General features: G+C 37.0%; 1 protein-coding gene across 1 annotated transcript in view; it reads right to left on the bottom strand.

The window, feature by feature from the left end:
* Positions 1-24,362, bottom strand: part of TASP1 (taspase 1) — an 85,477-nt gene that overhangs the window by 26,589 nt on the left and 34,526 nt on the right. Inside the window, 5 exon segments of the mRNA XM_040552040.1 lie at positions 14,287-14,365; positions 15,221-15,340; positions 19,744-19,779; positions 19,781-19,834; positions 20,920-21,026. Coding sequence (XP_040407974.1) covers positions 14,287-14,365; positions 15,221-15,340; positions 19,744-19,779; positions 19,781-19,834; positions 20,920-21,026 — 396 coding nt within the window.

Raw genomic sequence — 24,362 nt, 5'->3', positions numbered from 1 at the left:
TGTCAACAACGGAATAAGTGAATTTACCTACAACTATGTTACTTTGACACGGTGTCTGCTTATTGGACTATTAATAAAAATTACTTTAACTTTCAAAGGCTTGTCTTTAAGAAACTAAAAAACACCAGCTGCCAACCATTTACTGCCTCAATACTTTCTGTATGAAACTTGCCAACGAGGAAGATGAATTGGTCATTAGTGCTACTCTGTAGGAACGCTTTCATACCCGCTGCTTTTCAGCCATCCTCTTTTCCATTCCTGTAACGTTCTTTGGGACGTAGAGCCGTGGTCAAAGAGTACAGTGCATATTTATTGGATAAAAGTCTTCTTGGAGACTTCTTTCCTCTTGGAGAGGAAAACACATTGGTGATACCTTCTAGATACATAAGAAAGTCATTCTGCTGCTGTGCCTCCCATCTGTTGACATTTTTTCCCTTGGTGCCAAGGAAGCAGATGAACCAGCTAGAAGAGGTCTTACCAAGCACCAGTTTAGCTCAGCTGTGTAATCCAGTGAGGAAAAAAAGGAAAGCCACAACTAATTTAACAGCTGTGACACAACAATGGTTTTAATTATCCACATTTAGGCGACTGCAATTTGATCAGACCTGCAACTTCAGAGCATACCAGGGCCTAAAACCTCTATGGACACCAGAATATATAGAGAGAAGTCAAATGCGGTCAATTCCCAAATATCTGTATATGTTTCTAGCTAATTCCTCATTAACCACAAGGCTGCAAGCACTGTGCTGGCTCCATACAAAAATGAGCTATAATCCAGTTGGACTTACTAGCTTAGGTGCAGAGCTACATAAATACACCTCTGCAGCTTCCAGAAACAATTTAGGGCTGGAAAGCACCTAACTGCTTTCACACGGCAGAGAGCTGGAGCTGGTAAGACATCAGGCCTAAGTTGGCTTCAGACAAAGGCAGCTCAGTCTCCACGGATAACATTCACTTTACTGGAAGCACGAACAAGCCCAGAACAGAGGAAACTGAGTGACTCTGGATGAAGCCAGCCTAGATCTGGCACAAAGAAAGAATAACTAAATCCAACCCAAACTGGCTGCAGTGCGGCCTGCTGCGTGCCTCATCTCTGTGCTTCCCAAAGCTCTGAGTTGGGAGCACTGGCTGGCTTGGGCACACCGCTGCACAAACACACACAGGCAGGTCTAGCACCGTGTCTTGGAGCTGCTCGCTGACTTGCTTCTTGTTCTTGCCACCACTTTAAGCCCCAATTACCACAGTGACCTTCTCCAAGAATCTTTCTTTCTGACTACTCATCACACAATTATACCCTTCCCCTTCATGGCAAAATGAGTTTTCAAATACCATTTCTCAAAAACTGCTAAAATATCAGAAAACAGGACAAAAAATTACTCCTTCACCGTCATTTCCAAGACTAAAAAAGGAACAACTAAACCCCCCCTGGAGCATTAGGTAAGCATTAGAAGTCTGAGAACAAGCCCAGGATCAGATGGCAGAAGAATTGTGTGTACTTGTCCCAAAATCTTACAATCTTCCATCATCAAGCTTACACTTTAGTCTTCAGTTACATGCTCCTTCAAATGGGCAGTATCTCCTGATCAACACAATTCAGTTAAACTGAATTGTTTGAAGTGGGGCACTCTGCCATTGAATCTACAGATAACTGGCATAACGGAAAGGCAAAAAAAAATCTTTGTATAGCAAACTGATTGAGTAAAAGCCAGGTATAAATTTAGAGGAAAATGAAAGACCTAAAATAGTACAACTACACAGCAAAGGGAGGCCATTCTTGAGAGCACAAGAAAAAAGTGTTTTCACAGAGACTGCCAAACTCTCAAGTTACTGAGAAAAGTGTCCTGGTTAGGACATTATCTTCAAGAGGATCACACAATACAGTGTCCTTCAGCAGTTGCTTACAGGAGGGTCTGTCCGTTCACTGCCTCATTAATTCCATGCTGGAAACCTTTCGACCACAATACAATTGAGAGTTATCTCATATTTATTCATTCAAGACAAAGTAATGCATAAAGAACATGCAAAAACTGCAAGATGCATTTTGCCCATAGATCACAATTTGGACCTCATTTGTTTTTAAACAAAGAAAATGTAATTATTATGAAATTTAGCTGTAATGAATAGAACTAAATAAGAATATGCTCCAGCAAAAACTTAGCGAGTTGACTTTTTCTTAAACAAAACCTGTTAAAGATAAATTTAATACACTACATGAGGTAAGAAGCATGGGGCTTACAATTGAATCAAGCAAATGAGAAAGAAAAATAAGAGTGAGCCTATGCATCTCCAAGTTGTAATAAAGCCAGATGTTACTACTTCAGAATTTAAGTAATTCCTAAATTGGCATCAAAAAGACAATAGCTATTTTTTAGCATGATGTATTATCTTATTTTCCCCCAAGAGAATAACTTTATTGAAGAGTTCCCATAACATTGAGTCTGCTACAAAAAAAAAAAAAATGAAGAGACACAAAACTTAATATAGGTTAAGAACAGCTGCAGTCCACTGATGTGATCCAGGAACAACCACAAGGAAAGCAGCCTTGCAATTCTACTAACACATCACACATCTCTACATCCCCACAGACAAACTGATTTCTTTTTGTCATATTTATATCAACCTACAAGGCAGTAAACTTATAGACCACTGCTGGCAGCATACGTAAAAATCTTTCAGCACATCACACGCCAGCAATTTGCAGGGACAGATAACTAATGAAAACAATTCCCCCGCCACCCTTTTCTGAAAAGATAAATTTGTTCCTTCAGTTTTTCAACTAGGAACATCTATTTTTGAACAAGAAAAATAACTAAGCAGTGTTTCACATACCTCGACCAGATAAAGGCTGGGAAAAAATAATTATCATAATTATTCCAATAGAATGGTATTTCCTATTATCTCAAGTAGAATCAAATACTAGCTCGTGCACTGTCCGCAGGTTTATCACACCTGTACATCTCTACTGTCTCAAACCGGGAAAATAGTGCTGATAATACCAGGACTAGACACAAAATAAATGCATACAGAACTACAGTAATCTAAACCTGATTTATAACGTACAATATAAAGTTGTGGGTTCAAATTTATAGTTTCATTCATTTGTAAACTAACCACCATCACTAGCCAACTTGTGAAAAAGTTTTATTAACATGAACCAAGATAGCAACAAGTCAGAGCTACCACAATGCATTTCCAAATCATGCATGAGCTAGTGAAAACTTTGGTCTGGTTCATTTGCTTAACTATCTCACATTATGTTTAAATATGTCTTATTACACTTCACAAATTTTCACTAAACAATACTGAAATCAACCCAACAGGAAACTCCCTATGATGAATTTTCAATTCTACATTAAATTTGAAGTATGCTTGTTTTAGTAACTTTCCTGTAAACAGAGTCTGAATCATTTTATTATCCTTTCCCAGTTAAGATGATGACTTCTTTGGTAACCAGAAGCTCGTGATATCTCAGATACAAATGTTCTGCAACGAGACCAAAGCTTCCATAAGTCTTCACAAAAGAGTGAATCAAATGGAGATAGCTATCTGGAAAAATTTACTGGGTTAACTTATTGCTTCTCACTGAAGGAACTGTTTCATATAGTAACCAAAGTATTTTCCTAACACAGTAATACTGTGCAAGCACCATGTGGCCTTTTTGTCTATGGTTGCAGGAGCAATGGATATTCTATTTTGAGAAATAAATAAATCAAAAGGCAGATAAAGATTAGTATTTTGATGCAATTTTCTAGCCTCCTACATCAAGGGGAAGTAAATAGGTTCAAAAACCAGATTCCTCAAGGCTCCAAAGTCACATAGCAGGAAGAGGCTCCTATGACAAGGGAAGCAAAGGAGTATAGGGCATTACAGTCCTAGCTTTTATTTCACACTTAAACTAAAAGGTTTGAGGAGATCCAGAGTCTCAATTAAATAAATAAATAAAACCTGTCGAACCCTAACTGATCAAGTTACACCTTTTCTAACGCAAAGTTCAGAAGTTTGCAGCTGTGTCTGAAAACTGCTTTAGCCCTGGAGATCGTACAAAAAGCATCAGAACTGACTTTCAGAAATACAGATCATCTTGGATCACATCAGAGAACAGTTTCTAATGCAGTGTTTCTTTCAAACTGTAAAGCTAACCAACAATGAAATATGACTTCCCTCTTCTGTGAGTATTTAAATGTGCAGTTTCTGAGAATACCACTTTTCCTACTCAGACGCCCCTCGATGATTCATACAAGGTCCCCACAAGAACAATCTGAGAATCCAGAGCCTCCTTTTTTTCCCATAGTGTCTCTTTCTTCTGTTATGGCTTAACATTTATGTATATATCAGTAGTTCTCTCAAGTTACTATTTCAACCAAAAATAGCACAGAAAAACACAGAGCCCCCAAGATGCATTTTTCAAGCTCTGAGCGCAGCAAGATGGTTCTTCCTGCACTCCCTGCCCCATGCATCAGATGTTGCTGATCAGTGAATCACAGATCAAGCAAACAAGAAGTACCTGTTATAAAAAAAGTACCTGTTACGTTGTACAGTGCTGTCCTGCAAGTGCGATACATGCCATTTTGCAGGGGAATGAAAGACAGGAACCAATCATGGAAAGCTGTCACTATGCTGACACATGACAATAGTTTTTCTATTGTCATCTGTAATTCTAACAGCAGGCAGATATTCTCTCTGCACAGGATGTCTTTGTTACAGCATGTCAATATATGCACAAGACAAGAAATATATTAGGATTGCATACCTTAGGAGGCATAAATGCGAATGGCACGCCTTATTGACCCATTTAAAGATTTAAGATTTTTTTAAATTATTTTAGTCCATAAAGTTGCATAGAAGTATATACCTTGATTCACAATTTTAACCTTTTGTCAGTGATATGCCAGGTCATATTATTAATGAGCAAAGCTTAGCAAAATCAGGTTTTCTGGGTGTATTATTAATATAATTACTAGTCACCATGTGTTAGAGCCAAGTTAAGGCTTTTATGCTTTAATTACTATTTAGCTGTATGCATATAATGGTTTTTAAGCTGTAATTCTTTTTGAAAGTTTCATTCTGTTTAGCTTGTCAGTGAACTATACCAATGTATTTCAACAACATACTGCTGGATAGGTACATACTGCAGCACAGCAGCTGTGGACACAATCCAGATTTGTTTGTGAATGTGTCAGTTGCTGAACTGAGAAAACAAGTCAGTAACAGGAAAGGTGAGCTTAAAATTCCTAATGATCTTCAATAGTTAATTGCACTATTCTGTAGTAATTTACTAGCTAGCCTACAAAAATTTCACAACAACCAAATTACTAATTTTCAAGGTTGTCAGTATCTTTGATTTTCAGCTATTAAATGACATACTACGTTACACTGCATATTATCTTGAAGAAAATGTTAGAAATCTGAGCTATAACAGTTAAATGAGCGTGGCTGACCTTTTGGACCAAACAGTAAGTAGTGCTCCAGCTAATTTGTAGGTTATACAAATGTAAACTTGCTGTAGACTTTGGTTCCTAATTTGTGCTTCATGTAAGAAATGATGGATTAAATTATTATGTTTTTTTTTTCTTTCTATTTTTTTTCTCAACATAGGGACTTCTCAAGTAGATTTCTAATGCTTAAAATAACCACAACAAGAGGGAAAGAACCCAGCACAATATAAGCTGAACATCCCATACAAAGCGTGCTCTGCATCTTATAACGTCCTACCAATGGAACCAAGATGGCAAACGAAAGGAAGGCCTTCTGCAAAGCAAAGGCCTCCAAGCAGCGTGTCAGAAAGAAATTGTTTTTCTGCTTCTTTTGATGGGAGATGCTTTCAAGTCAGGAAATTAGAAACAGGTGTGCCAGAGGGCACATACACATCCATGCACCACACTGAAAAACACGCGTTTTCAATTTTCAGACATGAAAGAGACTCCTGTTGAATGGAAGGAGAAATGAAAATCTAGCTTGCTTTCTGCAAGCCATAAGCAGAGAGCTTATGGAGCTTTGACAAGCTGCCTGAGCCCATCTAGCTATTGAAATGTACAGTACCTTGACGCAAAGTGTTGGAGCTTGTTTTAAAGGAGTACAAAATGGAAATTTGCATTGCTGACATTCATCTAAGAATGGAAAAATTAATCTAGTTTACTCCACTGCCAAAATATGACTCTTCCCTTTTCAGAAGCTAAAGATAGAAATTACAGGTTATCAGTATTTTATAATCTATTTCATAAAGCAGAGTCTGAACCTGGCCCTGCCAAGTTGTTTCAGTTTTGATGTTATTATTTTTAGTAATGCCAAAAAAACAAGTATCAGTTCACAAGTTACAAATTACTATTCCTGCTTTATTTCCTGAAGTAGTTTCTTAGTAATGCCTAATGGAAATACAGTGAAACCTGTATTATAGTAACCTCTGGTTTATTACCAGCGTCTCTAGAAAGAGATGACTAAAAACTTACAAGGCAATGATGTTAAAAAATAAAATACAGTAAAAATAAAAGTATTTGGCTTGCAAGATACTGATACAGTTAGTTACCTATTAAAATAGAAATTTAAGAACATTTCAGATTCTAAACTCTAATTCTGAAAAGACAGAAAATGCTACAGTCTAGCATAATGCACTACAGTACTAAATTAAAACCTCATAATTTTTATCTTTTTGCACTCATGTCAGCTGCTGCATCTTGCCTTCATACTAGCAGGGGAATTTTTTTTTAACTTACTGACCTGCTGCCAGGAAGAACACCTGCAAGCAAAATCCCGTACAATTCCTAAAGCATTGATCCTAGACGGATCAATGGAGCAAATTCTTGCAGACAGAAAATTCTTGGGTGATTTAGCTTCAAAACCAGCAAATACCTACTAAGAAGATGCAAACTGAAATTTTCCAAAAGGTTGTAACTTCAGTAAATTTGGATAAGTTTCAAAGACAGCAAGACAAATCTAACATTGGGACAAACTTCATCTCACTTATCTTTTCCGAGGATCTCTATTGTTCTACATATTCAAGTTTTTAGCATGAGCAAAAAAAAAAACAACAACAACAACAAAAAAACTAAAAATCACTCCAAAGAGCAACTGATCCTGCTATTCTACAATTTTACAGACAGAAAAAAAAAAAAAGACTAGTTAAAAGTTGCAAAATTCACGAATCCTTCACTTTCAAGGAAAATTTTTCTGGAAAATGCCAGATAACTTCAGGTATTAAAGACCTGCTTGTTTCAATTATTAAGAACAAGCATTTCAGATGCCTGTCAAAGAGAAAACAAGAAAACAGTTAGAATGAAGAAAAAATGTAGTTCCATTAAACTGGATGCACATTTTACATTTTATTTTACATTTAGTGTATTTTGAAAGATTAAATTCAGTAAAATTGAAAAGGAAAGACACAAACTCATTTTTGCCTAGGCCTTCATTGGAAGGTTTGTTGCTACTGATCTCTTTGTAAAAAATACTACACCAAACAAACCCTTGGTCAGGTAAAATTTACATGAAGAGAAGCGAGTCAGTAGCTTATGTATTAGCTACCTAAACGCATACAATCATTTTCTCTCAATGACGGAAAAATGTTTAAGACAAAAACAGAATTTGGGTGGATGCGGTCTCCATTTAATTTTCTACCTTTGCATCCAGGTCATGCCATTTGGGCCAGGCATGGCAGGCAGACCAGGACTAACACTTTTCAGAGGAGGAGACAGTGCTGTGCTGCCAGCCTGGCTGCTGCCCGCAGTTATGAACGCGCTGCTCTGCGAGCAGTGGACCTTCTGCAGGAGTACTGCTTTTTAAAAGCAGTGCAACTTCATGCTTAAAATATATTATTACATTAAGTCTAATCAAAATTTCAAAAGGCAATAAGCACCCTGTGTGTGTTGCATCCATCCAGTTCTGCTTAAAAAAAAAAAAAAACAACTCTCTGAAGGCCATTCAAGGAAGCATTCTGATTATTTTGTGGACAACCCCCTCAGCTTTGAGCACTGTGGTAGCGTGTTTCATTGACTGCCTCACAGCGCTACCACTTCCACAAATCATCTCTGCCTGTTGCTTCCTCCCTCTTCACATGGCCTTGCGGTGATAGTACGTCAGTTCAGACACCACATGCTACGGCACTGAAGCCTCCAAAAGGCATCTGGAGACAAAGTCTGAACTCTTGACAGAAGCATCCACTTCAGAGGTAAATGCTGATCTGTCTGGAGATAGACCTTTCTGCTGCGGCCCTCTGTTCAACTGGCACAATGACATAACTCTTCTCCATAGGCAGCTGCTTCATCTGTGATGCATTAAATTACCTATTATTCCCCAAACCTTACAAGAGCAGACTGATTTTGAGAAACAATACATCTCTCTACAAAGAGATTAGCTGTACCACAATAGCTATCTCACACGATGTAGCTTAAACAACCCATGCAAGATACAAGATTTGCCCATTAAATTACTGGTGGCCTCTGCACAAAGAAGGGCACAGGTCAGGCAGACAGACCACACCCTGCCCACGCACTGGCAGTCACTGGGCTCCACAGCAGCCACTACTGCTCTCAATGCACGGGTATCTCAAAACCAAACATCACAAGTCAATTTACTGGATTAAAACTTCCTTGAGAGGCATTTCCTCCACACATTTGCACATAAATCTATGGTTCCTGTTGAAAATGAGTTTTCAAGTAAGAGTCTACGGTTCAGCAACTTCTATAAGCACAAAGGAAGATGCTGGCTATGGCATAGCTCCACAACCAATTTACTGAGCACAAGACATCTTTTCTTCACAGGAGGCATTTCCTATTCCACATTACCTGCTCTGTCCTCCAGCAAAATCATCCAAACAGAAGTTTGAGCAGGAAGAGGCAGTGGAAGGAGGAGTGAATAAGCTCATTTCCTTATTGACGATAATTTTGAAAAGAAGAGAACATGGGCAGCAGTAACTTTTATGAACAGAGGTTTGGGAGGCCACAGCTGATGAACTTATCTGCCAAGTAAATTCAATGTATCCAAGAGCAATTTCACAATCTTGAACCGTATTCTCGAAAACCAAGCCATACCCAAAACTTAAGGAAAGACGATTAGCTTGTAAGGATCATTACACTGCCCCATGGCTGTTAGGGCTGGCAAAGGTACACACACCAGCTAACTCAACCTATTGTGAAACAACTCTCCTAATTTCTTACTTTATCAATCCGTATGAATATCTGATGGGAGGGAATGAAGATAAGTGAGCCAGACTTGTCTCAGGGGAGCCCAGTGACAGGACAAGAGGCAATGGCCACAAATTAAGAGACATGAAATTAAATCTGAACACAAGCAAAATCTTTACTATGAGGTGGTCAAACACTACAGCAGGTTGCCTGGAGAGGTTGTGCAATCTCTGTCTGTGGATATAATAAAAACCCAATTGGACGCTGGTCCTGGCAACCTGTTCCAGCTGACCCTGCTTCAGCAGGGGCTGGACTACACGATCTCAGGTTCCTCCCAACCAAAGCAATTCTGTGATATTTCACAATATAAAATGTGCTATTTTTCACTACACTGAATGATGCATCAAAAGAAAAGTATTTCTAAACCACCTTTTGAAGTATCTTAATTTAATCCCTAAAATGCATTTATGAGAACAGAGGCCACTCTGTGTTTATGAGAACTTCTACCAGACTAAATCCTCACCTACATCTCAGTTTGGGTCCAGAAACCTGACATCCCTGCTGCTTTCTCAACAAAACATAACTTTGGGCTCAGTCCAGTTATATTCATTAATATGCTTATTTTTTCTGAAAGAACTCAATATATTTAAAGATTCTACTCTTCCCCTTTCTTTAGGATTATAAACTATAATTAAGCCCCATTTAAATTAGGACATCACTTCAACATTCATGTACCAAACATGCTCCTCAAATGGATTCTACTAAAAGTCAGAGACTTTTCAGCTTTGTGTTACAGAATTTCTGCATTTTCTAAATAACCCAAGACCTTAAGTCTATCTTCAGAAATGCAGTACCAAAGGGCTTGCTGGTTTCATTGGCTGCTATATACACACAAAGCACACCAGCCATACATGAAGAATGGGTAAGGATACTTTCTACTAGCTGCTGTTGTAAAGGTGTTAAAAAGGAATGCAACACATAATTCTCCGTCTCTTTATTTCCACTCAAAAATTCCACTTACACTTCTGTTTTCAAACTCTCCTCCGTTAGCTGTTACTGTAGATTTTATATCTAAGGCTCTGTATCTCCAAAAAAGAATTTTTACTTTTCAACTTATCTCCCAGGAAAAACATAAACTGCCTCTTCTTGGCACAGTTAGTAGACCAATATTCACAATCATCATGGATGTCCCAGCTGGGGAGGAGCCTGAAGTCACAGTTGATATTATTTTGAATGAACAAAATATGCACAATGTCTTTAATTCATATTGCGTTCAGGAAAAAATAGGAAATGTTTTCTTAAACTACAGCCAAAAGGCAGACAATTGTTTCTCCTGTGGTCGGATTTTGTCCACAAATATTTTCCTGCCAAATAATACCCATCTTCCTGTGTTTATATTCATATACCAACAAAAAATATTTATTAGAGAGTTCCAAGTGACCCTTGGAGTGTGCCTTTGGCTTTTGGGAGGGTTGGGTGCTTAAAAGGGGAGGCTGTTCTGTGTGCACACACGAGCGTGTGCATGTCCGTGTGTGCACGGGCACAAATGCATGTGTGAGCTTTTAAAGGCAAAAGCTGTGGTTTTATACTACTCTGAACCAAAAAAGAGTTTAGCTTCTACTTATCTTTATGCTAAATAAAGGCCATTGGCAATGCCTATCTTATTTAGCACGCTTTCACTCAATCTCTACCATCATTCTTGCATGGAATGGCTCTTGCATTCTGTTGTTAGGTGCCACAGTTAAGGCTGCACAGGTATCTTAGCTATGTCTGTAACAGCAACATTCTCTGAATTTCTTGAATTTTAATACTCATTTTGAGATACTTACAGCATTCCTATAATATTTATCCTTAAGCTGCCAGAAGTCCCTAAACCATGTTGTTTTTTTTTCAGAAAAAATATAAATTGTAACATAATTCAAAGTTCCTGCTTTAAAATGTCTTCCCAAAAAAACGATGCAGAACTCAGAAAGATTTTACTCGTTTAACATATAAACTGAGTTTCAGACTAACAGTTACAAAACAGACGTTGAATTCAAGGCCCTTTACATGCAAAGTCATTCCTAAATTCCAAAGTCTCCCCATTCCTGTCATCATCTTTTCATTTCAGTTGTTCCACCCCATGCTAAACTATATCCATATAATATGAGTTTTACAATATCCTGTGTATTATAAACCATAAAGTATCTTTTGAAAAGCCAAAAAAAAAAAAAAAGCCAAAAGACAGTGTGACTAAACAACAAGGCCAAGAGACTGTTAGAGGTAAGAAAATACCATTCAACAAGTTGAAGTCATGCCCAAACAAGTTCAGAACCACCATCTTTGACACATCCGATGTAAAATCATGATAAAAATGGCCAATATTTGAGAAACAACTTGCTAAAGGCATAACAACTAATACTAAGATCCTTTTTGAATATGTCAGAAGCAGGAGGCCAGCCAGCATCCACAGGGCCAACAGACAATCAAGATGTAAAAGCATGTCTTCAAATAATACATGACCATTAAAAAAAGCTACATGAATTTGGAAGTACTTTTAATGAAGTAGTCTTTCTTCTCTTTTATGAGGAAAACAGTGAAAGATACGTCTCAAGCTGAAGCTTTGAAAGAAGGATTTTAGAACAAAATTAATAAAAATCCAAGTACATAAACAACTGAATTATTAACTGTGGCATTCAAACTGACATTTCTTTTTCCAAGAAAGCTTCTACACAGTTCAGTCGTCACAGTAAGAAAAACATTCCCATCAAGGATTAAATGACTGAGCTTCCAAACACAAGTAAAAAATCTTTAGCAAGTCATTTGACCTATAAAAAAGAAAGGTATCTCCAGCTTGTAAAGCCCCGATGTCACAGATCGCTAGAAGGTTACATAACAGAGTGGAGGTGCCAATCCTAGTCCGGTACTTTTCCTTGCAGACCTGCAACCACCCTCTATTCGAAACTGGACACCAAACTGTCTGGAGTTCTACTTTGACCCAGTGTGTCCAGTCTTATGTTCCCGCCAATTCTGAATGGATTGTGACATGCAAGTGTTTGTATTCTGTATACTTTGAATTACTATCCCAGACTGCTTTCCCCACGCCAGAGGTTTTCCCTGGCTTGTTCAATCTTTTTCTTATCTCCAACATCCAAAGACAGGGATCTTAAAATATTTTACAAACACTGGCTCTTAAAAATTGCTTGCAGAAAACTAATGCCAAAAAATATCCCTTCTCAACATTGAACATAACGGCTGATTCAACAAACTCTCAAGGCTCAAATTTTTATCCCTAGCTATCACTGACAAATAGTCTCTGGCTATCTAGAAAACAAATTTATTTACAAGATAAAACATTATGAGCTTCTGAAAATGGAAAAAAGAATGGTATTGATTACAGAAGAGTTCTCACTTCCTGTAAACATTTCTATCTCCCGCTCTTTCTCTTGCTCTCTCTCTCACACACACAAACTTTAAAGGAAAACCAGAAACGAGAGTTTAATTAAACACCGCTAGTCTGAATTTCAAATCACCGAATAAACAGATGGCCATGCTTCATAGACCGCCGGCAGTCTATTTCAATTAACTGTGATTGGTATTAATATAACGCCATGGAAGCTAGAAGACTTGAACCAAGGAAATACATTTATGTATGTGTGTGTGTGTGGGTTATAAATAGTGTAACATTAAAGTATTTACCATTATATAAAATTAGTACCAGCATAAAAGAAAGGAGATTTCTGTTTAAGGTCATCATTAAACTCAGTCAACCTCCTGTAAGTGTATCAGGATGTTTGTCTGTACTTACATAGACTTCGAATCCAGCTGACTTTGTAAAGAGCAGTTTTAAAAAATTAAATAAAGGTGTCCTTCTCAGCTTTTCCACAAACAATCTCCAATATCGGCCTTATGCTCACCACTTACTATGGTCCCCAACTCTACAATATTTATATATATTTGCTTACACAAGTAAGCATTTTTTAAACTAAAATCAATGTGGTGTTTCTTGCGCAGAGATGTCTTCCAACACTTCTGCATTTAGTATCATAGATTTTGCATCCTGACAAGTAGTTTTTCTGTTTAATGCTGCTCATACAACCAGGATCAATCATAAGATGAAATTCAGTTCTTTCAACAGCTTTTACTTTTTATTTTTTAATTTTACTTGCAACTCCTGCATAACTTCATCTTAAAACTTTTGTGTTCTAAATATTTATCTGGTATTTAATACAACACAGTTATCTTTTCAGTGTCTGTTCCTGACACGTCAGAAACATCTTGGGTTACATTGTCCAATCTTACATAGCGTTATGAGCTATTATCCTAATTATCTACTCTTTTATTATTTTTCTTTTGTTACTATTCCTCCTGTCCTGTTAAATTTAGTAGATCTGTTGTTAAACTTGTTTTTACAATTGTTGTCTCCAGTGCTCAGCATTCCAGCCAACAGAACAGCTTAGTGTGATAGCAGACTGGAAGGCATAATATGAACAAAATACTTCTGTGTGTCCAGGAGCCTGAGATTTCCAAATGGAAGAGAAGCCACCCTAATTCTTCTGATGTTACATTCACAATTTCTGAATAAATGATTTCCAAGATATATGTTCTAGTCATTTGTTTTTGCCTTTTCCTCTTCCATTTAAGACGAAACGAGAGCTTCGTGAAGAACAAAATGACTTAAATATTCACTTAAAATAATACTTAACCATTTTGGAGGGAAAAGTGCAATTTGTAGCATTTTTGTATCCCAGGGACCCGCTTATGTTAAGGACCCTCAAATTATCTTAGTCCTCTACAGAAGGCTTACAGTTAGAGATGCATTTTGTTTAAAACAGTACTAGACTTCTAAAAACAGTTCTTTACAGGACAACAGGTCTCTTAATACATAACAGATAGAATACATCCTTTCAGTGCAATAAAAGTTCAAGTGGTTGTTAAGTACAGTGACTGATGTAGGCATCCAACAGAGATTAATTTATGGATTTAAAGACAATACTGGCGTATATGTGTGTGTGTGTGTGTATATATATATATATATATATATATATATAAATACAGTGAAACAAATATAGAATGCATTATGGAAATAATGATAATATTTTAATTCATCATTTATATTAAAACTATGTTGGATTTGTAAACAAATTACAGAGAGATAGCAACATTTTGAAATATTTATAAAAGTAGCAAATACCTGAAGTACTCACAGCAGTGGAGTAAGGTGTATGAGCTCCTGTATTTTCAGCCCAGCAGCCACAACCATAAAGAGCTGCCTGAGTAAAGAAACACATCTTTCATAAATTTAAATATCCAAGCTATTGGGTTGTTTCAATCCCTTAAAAAACAAGCAAACAAAAAGGACAAAAAAAAGAAACCTGAGAAAAAATCCAAGTATTAATACAACAGATAAGAAAATCATAACAGTCAAAATAAAAATTCCAATCCACTTCGGTGTATCTTCCAATACTACTCTTCAGAACTGAGTGATTATCTCTAGAGGTGTAGTATTCTAACCTAACCTTAGAAAAAATTAAGTATAAATATCAAAACAAAATAATGCCAACTGCTCCCTTTCATATAAAGTCCCTTTCATTCTCCTATTCCAAAAGGAAATCTTTAATAAGTTTTGAAAGAGACAAATGACAGTGCCAAAAGTGCACCAAAAATACACCTCTACAACAGAGTATGGCATTATTTCTGATGCATTTCAAAACTCCCTTGCGTAATAACAATGAAGAATGCCTACAACCGATTTGTTCTTTTAATACCATTGTCACTTCTACCAATTCATAAGATTATTTAAAAATTGAGTAACTAGGACAACTTCCCTAAATATTGATAAAAATCCTATTTAAAAACACTTCAAGCATTTATTTAAGAGAGTACTTGTAGTAAGCAAGAGGTATTTAAGCTGAAAATTAAATATTAAGAGCTCTGGCAAAAGGTAACTAAAGAAAAAGTTCTTACCTATCAATGTCTTATAACACTGATGCAGGATACTGAAAACAAAACTTACATTCCAAGACAGTGATAATACCTTCAGAGTTTAATGGGAAAGGGAGGAAGAACATCAGTTTGCTACCACAGCTCTACTGAACAGGCATTCCCAAGTGAAAACATATAATCACCTGACCGACTCTTCCAGGATGCTTTAGTGCTAAACCTCCACTGGAGACAGCAGCAGCAACATTCCCTTCTTGGTCAACAACAACTGCACCAACTGTATCCAATGTTCCTGAGTCGTTCTCCTGCAGGATACACAAACAGAAATAACTACTAAAATAGCATATTAAAGTCAGATTATGCTTTTTAGGAGTGTGCAAACTAACGTTCACAGAACTAAATGGCAGGCCCATCGACAAAACAGATTTGTTATCATGCATATTGTACTGGTGATGCTGCCATGAATCTTCCCAAAATGTTCTCTTGCCTCCGACAAGACCTGAAGAAAGCTTCTCTGGAAACAAGAAGGAAATAAGCATCTCACAACTCATCCAGTGCTTAGATTACCTGCCTTTACTCACAAAAGTACCAAAAATCCTTTTATGCTAGTGATGCACACTTGTCCACTAAGAAGTGATTCAGGAATTCATTCCAAAGATACCGTATCAAAAGACCTCTCCCAAAAGCTTTGAGGTGGCATTTTCAGAGACTTCTGATCTTTAAAGCTATGTACGATTTTAAAAGACACACACACACAACCAAACCAAAAGAAAACAGAATTCACAAGCAGCAATTTACCACGTAAAGAGAACATTCAAATATTCTAAGCAAGACAGGAAATCCCCCCCCCCCCCCCAGGACAGATTCTTTCTGCCACGTTTGTTCTTACTTTAGCAATCTCCAGTGGCTTCCTGGTTGAAACAAATTACCCTCCACTCCCTCTGGGTTGCTCAAAACGTCTCCTTACTTCCATCACTTCTGAGGCACATTTCCTCCCCTAAAAGAAGGGGTCTTTCAGCATCTATTCCTGATGTGAGCTCTCTGCCTACTGTCTCACAAACACTTTAGCTCTCACCTCTCACCCTCCAATCTCCCCTTCCTTCCCCTGTTTCTTTAACACACCACACTCAGTCAGTCTATCAGTAAGAGCAGTTTTCCCCTCGATTCCCCTCTCTGCCCAAGCCAGTGCAAGGCACTCTGACTTCACGCCCAACTGCACACTTTTAATGGGACACAGGATGCAGTATACATAAAATAAAATGAATAAACAACACTGATACATCATCCATCACACACTCCGAAGATAAACACTGCTTCTGCACAAGCCCTCAACCCTTGAACTGATCGATCTTTCCTCTATAGAAATCTACCTGCTTTAAAAAATAAAGTAAAAATAAAACTTATTCAAGAAAATAAATCCAAAGGATGTTAAGCTGTATTTTTTCACATAAACATGTTTTTTCTGGACTAGAACCCAGGTGAAAAAGCAAACTAAAAAAAATCTATATTCAATTATTCAACTTCAAATCATCAAGCTCCCATCATCAATGAAAATTTACTTGGGCAGAGTCACTCGTCAAGCAGAATTTCTATGCGACTCATGCTGGTGATACTCTGGCCACACTTCACATAGACATAACACCTTCAAACTAGCTATTAGGAACAATTTCTTTACTCTGAGCATGCTGAAACACTGGGACAGGCTTCCTAGAGAGGTGGTTGATGCCCCAAGCCTGTCAGTGTTCAAGAGACATTCGGACAATGCCCTTAACAATATGCTTAACTTTTCGTCAGCCCTGAAGTGGTCAGGCAGCTGGACTAAATCATCTTTGGAGGTCCCTTCCAACTGAAATATTCTAATTAAGTTAATATTGCACCAGTCTTGAAATGAAATACATAATACAATACAATACTACAGTGTTCTACAGTATTTTTCGTGCAACTGGAACCCCTAAGCAGGAGTGTCATCCTCAGCTCTAACCCAGGACAACAGTAAGCTTCCTCTCTTGAACTACATACCTGAACAAGTTCTACACTCAGGAGCTGGCCATATTCAATATTAAAACAGATGAATGCCCTAAAAGTAAAGCAGAATAACTGAAAAGAGAAGGAGAGGTGAAAAATTATAGATCCTAATTCAGGTATTATTAGCCCAGTTAGAACAACACTACTAAGTGGATTGCAAAGATACTGGGCAGTGGAGCAGGCTGCTCACTGGAGGTGCAGACTCCCAGCCCTTGGAGATTTTCAAGATTAGACTGGATAAATTTCTTCCAAACTTCTATGATTCTATGATTTCTGTATAAAGAAGAAATACTAATAGGATGCAGGTTTTGTTGTCCATCCCTTGCCCCCCTCTTATCAAAGGAAATTATACCCACAACAAAAAATAGATTGATAGACAACTATAGATGTGAAAATCAAGCCCATAAAAGTTAGGAAATGCCAGAATAAAGGCCACCTGTGTAATCTTAATTCATATTAAATCAAAGACTTGGGGTTCCCATAACAAACAGAAATACATGTTAGATAGATGAGGCTCAGAATAGACCAGTATGTTTTCCATATCATCTGACAGCAAAGAAAAAATGCTTGCAGCCTTTTTTTGCAGCATCTTATGGCTCAATCTGTCATCTAACTTCAGATCTAGCTCTTACTTGCATAAAATATTTGCCTTGCACATTTTTTTTCAGAGATATTTTAATCAAAAACCCACAAGCATTTACAAATATATGTTGCATGAAAACTTTCTTCAGCATTATTTTCTTTAAAAATTATTTTCTTTAAATGAAGATCTATTTCATATCAGTATTTGCTGTCAACACAGTGGTATAGTTTGCTTGTTTGGGTTTATTTTATTTTTAGATAGGGAAATTTAGGAGGCTGGAATTTTTTGTTTATTTTTTAAGGGAAATGCCTATTTTAACATGCCCCCCGCCCAGCCTTCTGAAGGAAATTTGTATCAGTAAAACAAAGCAAATCTGCATTCTGCTTCACAGAACAGAAGTAGGGGCTGGGGTGTAGATTGTGATTAGAAAAAGAATCACTGCTGACGTTACTTTTACCTTTACTCAGCAAACTCAAAACCAGCATGGACCACTTCTATTCCACATCCAATGGGAAAATACATGATTGGATCTATTCTAGATTTATCTCTATATTTGTTCCCATTTCAACACTATTGACTTTACACACTTGTAAGTGATACCATAAATGTCTATAGTTCAGCCTTAAAACTCTTCTACCTGCATAAAGCATACCAACAACCCTATGATTTCTGAACCAGTGAACGAAGAATTCTTCACAATCTAACAAAGGTATTGCCTGTACCTCTCCATACAAAAAGGCATTACGCCCCTGAGGAGTTCCAGGAAGAATGCACCTGGTAAGAAGACTTCCAATGACATGTTTCAGCTCTACAAACCATATGAACATCGAAAGATTCAGGATCCTGTCAAGTTGATACCAAGACAATCAACAGAAATATGTTAAATACTACAATTCACAAAGTTTAAATATATATATATATATATGTATACACACACACACATATATACATTTTAAAGTAGGCAAACTTAACAGACTGTCAAAACTCTAAAATAAGTCCAAATTCCATATGGGTCCAAGAGGGACTATAAGTGATCCAGCTTGCTTGCCCATAACTTTTTATGTATCTAATTCATAAATTTAACACCTTAAACTTTGAAATTTTGCAAGTTCCTGAGGAAACTTTATTATTACTTGGCCACATCTGTTAACAATTTCCATATTTAACTTAAGCTAATAATTTATATTAACAAGTCAATTTCAAAAACAGTTTGGGGGGTTTAACAGTAGTACCACAATTTAAAAATAATCTGTTGTGTAGTTTATATTTAGTTTTCCCATGGAACTTTATTACATTGAAACAGCTTCTCATTCTTTTTCAGATTAGTATACTTAAATTTTTATCAAAAGCTACATTTTCAAAACTGTACATTTTTAGCTGATTAAATTTAAATTTAACAGCTTAAGCTTCCAGTTGATTTTGACCTATCTTTCTTGGTTAGCGATACTACATCTTTACTTAATCCTTTCAGTTATGTTTTCCATTCAAATTTAAAATTGTTAACATCCTTTCTACCTTGCTTTTCTCCTGACTTCTCAAATTTCAGAGATGAAAAATGACCAGGGTTTATAACAACTGTGCAGTACTGCGGCACATGAAGCAGGTAAGAGACTGAAAGTAGATAAACAATAAAACAGCTACCAATTCCTGCTTACAGGGACAGGTCCCCAGCTCCAGAGAAGCACAACAAAAACAAAAATAAAATGAGTATTTAACAATTAAAACTTAACCTTGACAAGAATGCTTACTTTTAAGTATTCAAGTATTTAAGTAGCTATAAAAATATTTTTAAGATGTTATGAGAGCTCAGCTTTGACAATATGAGTTTGGGGATCACAGTTCATGTGCCTCATCTTTGATAAACAGCCCCTTTCTAACAGCTTAGCGAGAACTATTCTACTTTTCTTGTAAAATTTACTCTCTCAGAATTTTTCATTTCTATTTCATTTTGAGGAGTTAAGACTGCAATTATCCTATGTTCTGTGCAGTAAGACAAGCAGTCCACTTTGTCAGCGTGGTTTGGTTTTCACCCCCCCTCCATGGACACGATGCACCCAGAATGTGGACAAAACCACTGTGTTACTTTACTGCATTACTTACCGGTGAGTAGAGCTCTATTTGATCACCTCCTTTACCTACCATCATTGGCCTTTGAGGGTCTCCCACAAGCGCTGCACATGACTCTGGAGCCCTTGAAATTTCAAATTGCAGGTCGGTAAGCTCATGCATTGGCATATGTTTCAAGCATTGACTTGCCCCTTATTACATGAACTCCAATACTACACAGAGACCCCTCCTCCCTCAGTTACATTTTAACACTGTTAGGAAATGGAAGTTTCACAAGGAAATGCGTGAAGTCGCATAAACAGGAAAAGTTGCAAAACCAGTAAATAACTTTCTCCCTCCTCTAGCCTTACTTTCTTTACAGGTCTTGCCTCCCTGAATAATGAAAATTAGCACCCTGATAGAGAATAGTCCTGATCTGAGAACAAAGAAGAAAAATGCTGAATTTATCACTGGTTTGCATTTGCATGGCAAAAAAAGTTGCATTCTCTGTAGTCCAATTCTCTATGATTTGTACATTATTTATACCAACATATGCAGCTAAATAAGGCAGTGGTCAGTCAGGTTACCAAAGCAAAAAGAAGCGGCCAACCCAAATGGCCACAGGCCCCAGATAAAGCACAAGGGTTTAATTTATTTAGCTAAAGTTTAACAGTAAACACAAATACCGTGATCAACGTTTTCAAATGATAACAAAGGCTCTAAATTTAAACTAACAGAGTGAAGGAAACAGAGGGAGTCCTAATAGTTTTGTAGTACAAGTAATAGGGACCAGGTCAATGCTAGATGCATGCACAGATGCACATGTTTACCTACCTGATATTTCAAATTTCACCAATTCCAGCTCCATAATGCAGTGCGCTCAGGAAACATTTAAAAAGTGGGAAACACTGACAGAGATCCCAAGCTAAAGAAAATGTTTCAGGAAATAATTATCTGTTTGTGTTTACATTTGTCATATTTCCACTTCAAAATAGGCAAAATACATTTTCCATAGCATAGACAAATCCAAAGTGAGAGCTTGGCTTTCAAATAGCAAGGCAGAAAGTTTTAATTTGCACTGAGTTATCATTATATCATCCGAACATATGGGTGGCCAAGGAGAAGAATCTTTTGAGGCTACATTAGTCTGATCATACGTACAACACAAAACTTATCAGCAATCAGCTGTAAGCTTACAATGACACAATAAAATTTGAAACACAAACTAACCTTTTCATTTGATTGTCTTCTTTTCTTAAGTTGAATGAGATCCGTTTCCACCTTTTCAGCCAACTCCAGCTTCCTCTTGTTCCTCTTAAAAGCTGCTAAACTAAACCCTATAAAAATATTTCAAAACCATTTAACTAAATAAAACTTACTTGACTTAAACAAATACTGATAAGTTTACATTTTGGAGGTCTCTTTCCCCACACTCTCAGCAAAAAGCATCAATAAAAAAAGCCTACAACAAAGTATTTAAGTTCCAGTACAAGATGTTTACATCTTTTCCTAAACGAAAAAAAAGTTCTACTATTGTTCAGCAACAGTGATGGGTAAAATAACTAGTAGAAACAAGTTGCAGAACACATATGGAAGCTATGTCGGTCTAAATATCTCTCTGTTTGGCAAAGTAGCAGCACTCCACAGAAGAGAATGGAATAAATGGCTTGCATTAAAATTATTTTTGACTGCTGACAAGTAAATAGATACCATGTGAGCTCATTCTGATACCCGTAAAATTAGGCTACTACTTTATTACATTATTTGAATATCTGTATGTTTACCCATATATTTAAAGCCACACAATAATCAAGCAATATTTTTATGTTCCATAATCCAACACAGTATAAAGACCACCTAGATCTTGAAAAGACAAACATGTATTTTCCACATCTAAGTCCCACATTCAGAATGAAAGTGTTTTCTAAAGTGCAATAAAAAAAAATATTAAAAAAATGTTATGCTGAAGAGTCCAAAATGACAAGTTGCCATTTTACAAGTTTCAGTCTGTGAATAACCTGCAGATATTGACAAATTTACTTTAAATCGGTTATGACTTCATATTATCTACATATTGACTTAACATTTCCATTGAAATGTAGAGAAAAGAGGGGAGAACAATGTCTTTTGTCACTTGTTCAGACATGGAAAATTAAGTTATTTGGAGGGCAGAGGTATATACAGGTAGGTCACTAACTCAGTGGAAGTTAAAAAGCACAGGTTTCCTATTTAAACTATAACCTTTTTAAAATGTCATTTTAAATGAAATTCATAATACAGCTACATCCCTGTTATTCAGAATACCAGAACAGCTGCAAGAAGAGGCTATGAATAAAATCAATACTGCAGAGCCAAAAGAACACAACGCTTTCATTTACAACTCTCACACAGTACACAGACAGTGAGCATTTTACTTCTTTGAAGCTTCCTATTCAGATACCAAAATCATCTAGTGAACTCTCCTTTAAACCTGTTTTAAGTCCACAAAAATAACCTTAACCTGACACAATTATTCAAGTATATAACCTAAAAATAATGAGAAAAATGGCATTTCTCTCCAAAAAACTAACACATACCAGTTTCTTAAAACTGTAAACACATATTCATCTGCCATCACCACGAAAGGAACTCTTCCTACCATACAGAGCTGATAGATGCAGCTACTTTGGTCAATACTTTTTAATGTTTGAAATGAGGTCCAAGAGGTAAAAACCAAACACTTGATAATATTAATTCAGGGGGAGTAAACAAAATAACCATAGATCAAGAACAGCATTTGTTAAACTGAAGTATCCCCAAATAAACCAAGCCAGAACATTGTTTTTAGCAGAACTTTTATACAGGAAAATTTGCAAGTTGACACAATTTCAGTAAGTACAGCAAATATCTACGAGCAGAACCTTTATATGGGTGAGGAAGAGTGGTGCCTGGCCTCGGTATTCACAAAAAGTAGCTATTACATGGGGATATATATGCCTAAGCCTGTTACCTACTGCTGCCATTGGCTCCTGCCAATTCAGAAAAAAGCTGCGTAACCAGAGAAGAAAGACAAATATGAGAATACACAAGCCCATACATGAAAACCTGAACATAAGTTTTCCTTGTACTCCAGAATTGAATGCTAGTGGTATTCTGAAGTCTTCTGCAATATTTGCATGCCTACCAGTTTGAACATATGCTCAAGGATCACAGCAAAACTGGGAACACATGGGCTAGTTCCTAGCTGCTCTGCCAGCTATCCAGGGTGCTGTTATATGGCCTCTTAGCATCATCACTCCAACTATACCTTGGTTGCTACTCATCCAGCCTCTTCTTCCACAACATATGACATTCGCCAAGTTTAATAGATGCATTCCATCCATTCAAGTCCTCAGTCTCTAGCTAAGCAATTAAACAATTTTCAGATTTTACCTTGTGCTTTAAGATACTATTTGTCTTTTCAAAACAATAAAAAAAACTGAAGATTTGCTTTGAAGAACATCATTGATCACAGTATCTTATTAGCACTGTTAATTCAAAGTGGTAGCAGTAAGCAAGGATATGTACGGAAGAAGACAGACCATTATTGACAGCAAAGCATACATTTTACTAGTTGATAAGAAAAACTAAGTAGGAAATTGAGCTAGCAATGTACCACTTTGTCCATGTTTATAGAATGAATGACTCTCAAACAAAGCAGAAATTTTGGCTAACAAAAAACTGCTGCATCCTGAGGTGTCAAATATTTTCAGTTCACGGGTACCTCAACTGCCTTTTAACTGTATGCTGGGGTAAAGACTTGTCGTGCATTTTCTCTCCACTGCTTTTTTACTTTGCTGATCTCATGGGGGAGCAGTGGTGTTTTGCTCCAACAAAGACTCTTCTTCTGGATGAGAAGGTCTCTAGAACCCCAGGAGATGGTGCGGCATGTATTTTGTTGTGTAGCTTAAACTATGTCAGATGTTAAGCAGACAGATGGAGAAGACAGTTTTCTAGTACCATTGAATGACGTAGGTTGGAAGGTACCTTAGGAGGTCATGTACTCTAGCCCCCTAGTAAAAGCAAGCCCATTGCAAAAGTGCTGCACAGGAACTTATGAAGTCAAATTTTGGATATCTTCAATGATGGAGATTCTAGAAATTTTCTGGGCTCCTGTTCCAGTATTTGATTAACCTCAATTTAAATTCGTAATTTTTCCTACTTATTCAGAATTTCCCATATCCTAATTTATGTCATTCCTCTCTCATCCTATCCCTGTACAGCAGATACCCCTGTAACTAGTATGACGCTTAAATGACAAACACAGAACAGACTATGATAAGGAAGCTAGCATAGTGTTTTTCTAGAAAAAATACACAAACTTTCCCAGCTTCTTCCACCACAGTATCTACAAAACTTAATCACTAACTCCTACCATGAAAGATACCGTGATATTTGTCATGTGGGCAAGTTCATACTGTTATGCTAGCACGTTAAAAGAGATGCCAGTCGTGGTTCATTCAGTTCTTTAGGATGACATGAATTTTGATCAGAAATAACTGAGGGTCTTGGGCAGAGGAAGGATTGTTTGTTTGTTTTGGGGGGTGTCTTTTTTAGGGAGCTGGGAGTGGAGGAGGGTAGGTTTCTTTAATATTGTGCCTCCTTTCCCTGAGTTACTTACATGAATCAGTGTCTTAATTCACCTCTTAAGTATC

Source organism: Cygnus olor, chromosome 3 (genome assembly GCF_009769625.2).
Source record: "Cygnus olor isolate bCygOlo1 chromosome 3, bCygOlo1.pri.v2, whole genome shotgun sequence".
In the NCBI taxonomy this organism is placed as follows: Eukaryota; Metazoa; Chordata; class Aves; order Anseriformes; family Anatidae; genus Cygnus; species Cygnus olor.
This window is presented reverse-complemented; position numbering and strand designations above follow the sequence as displayed.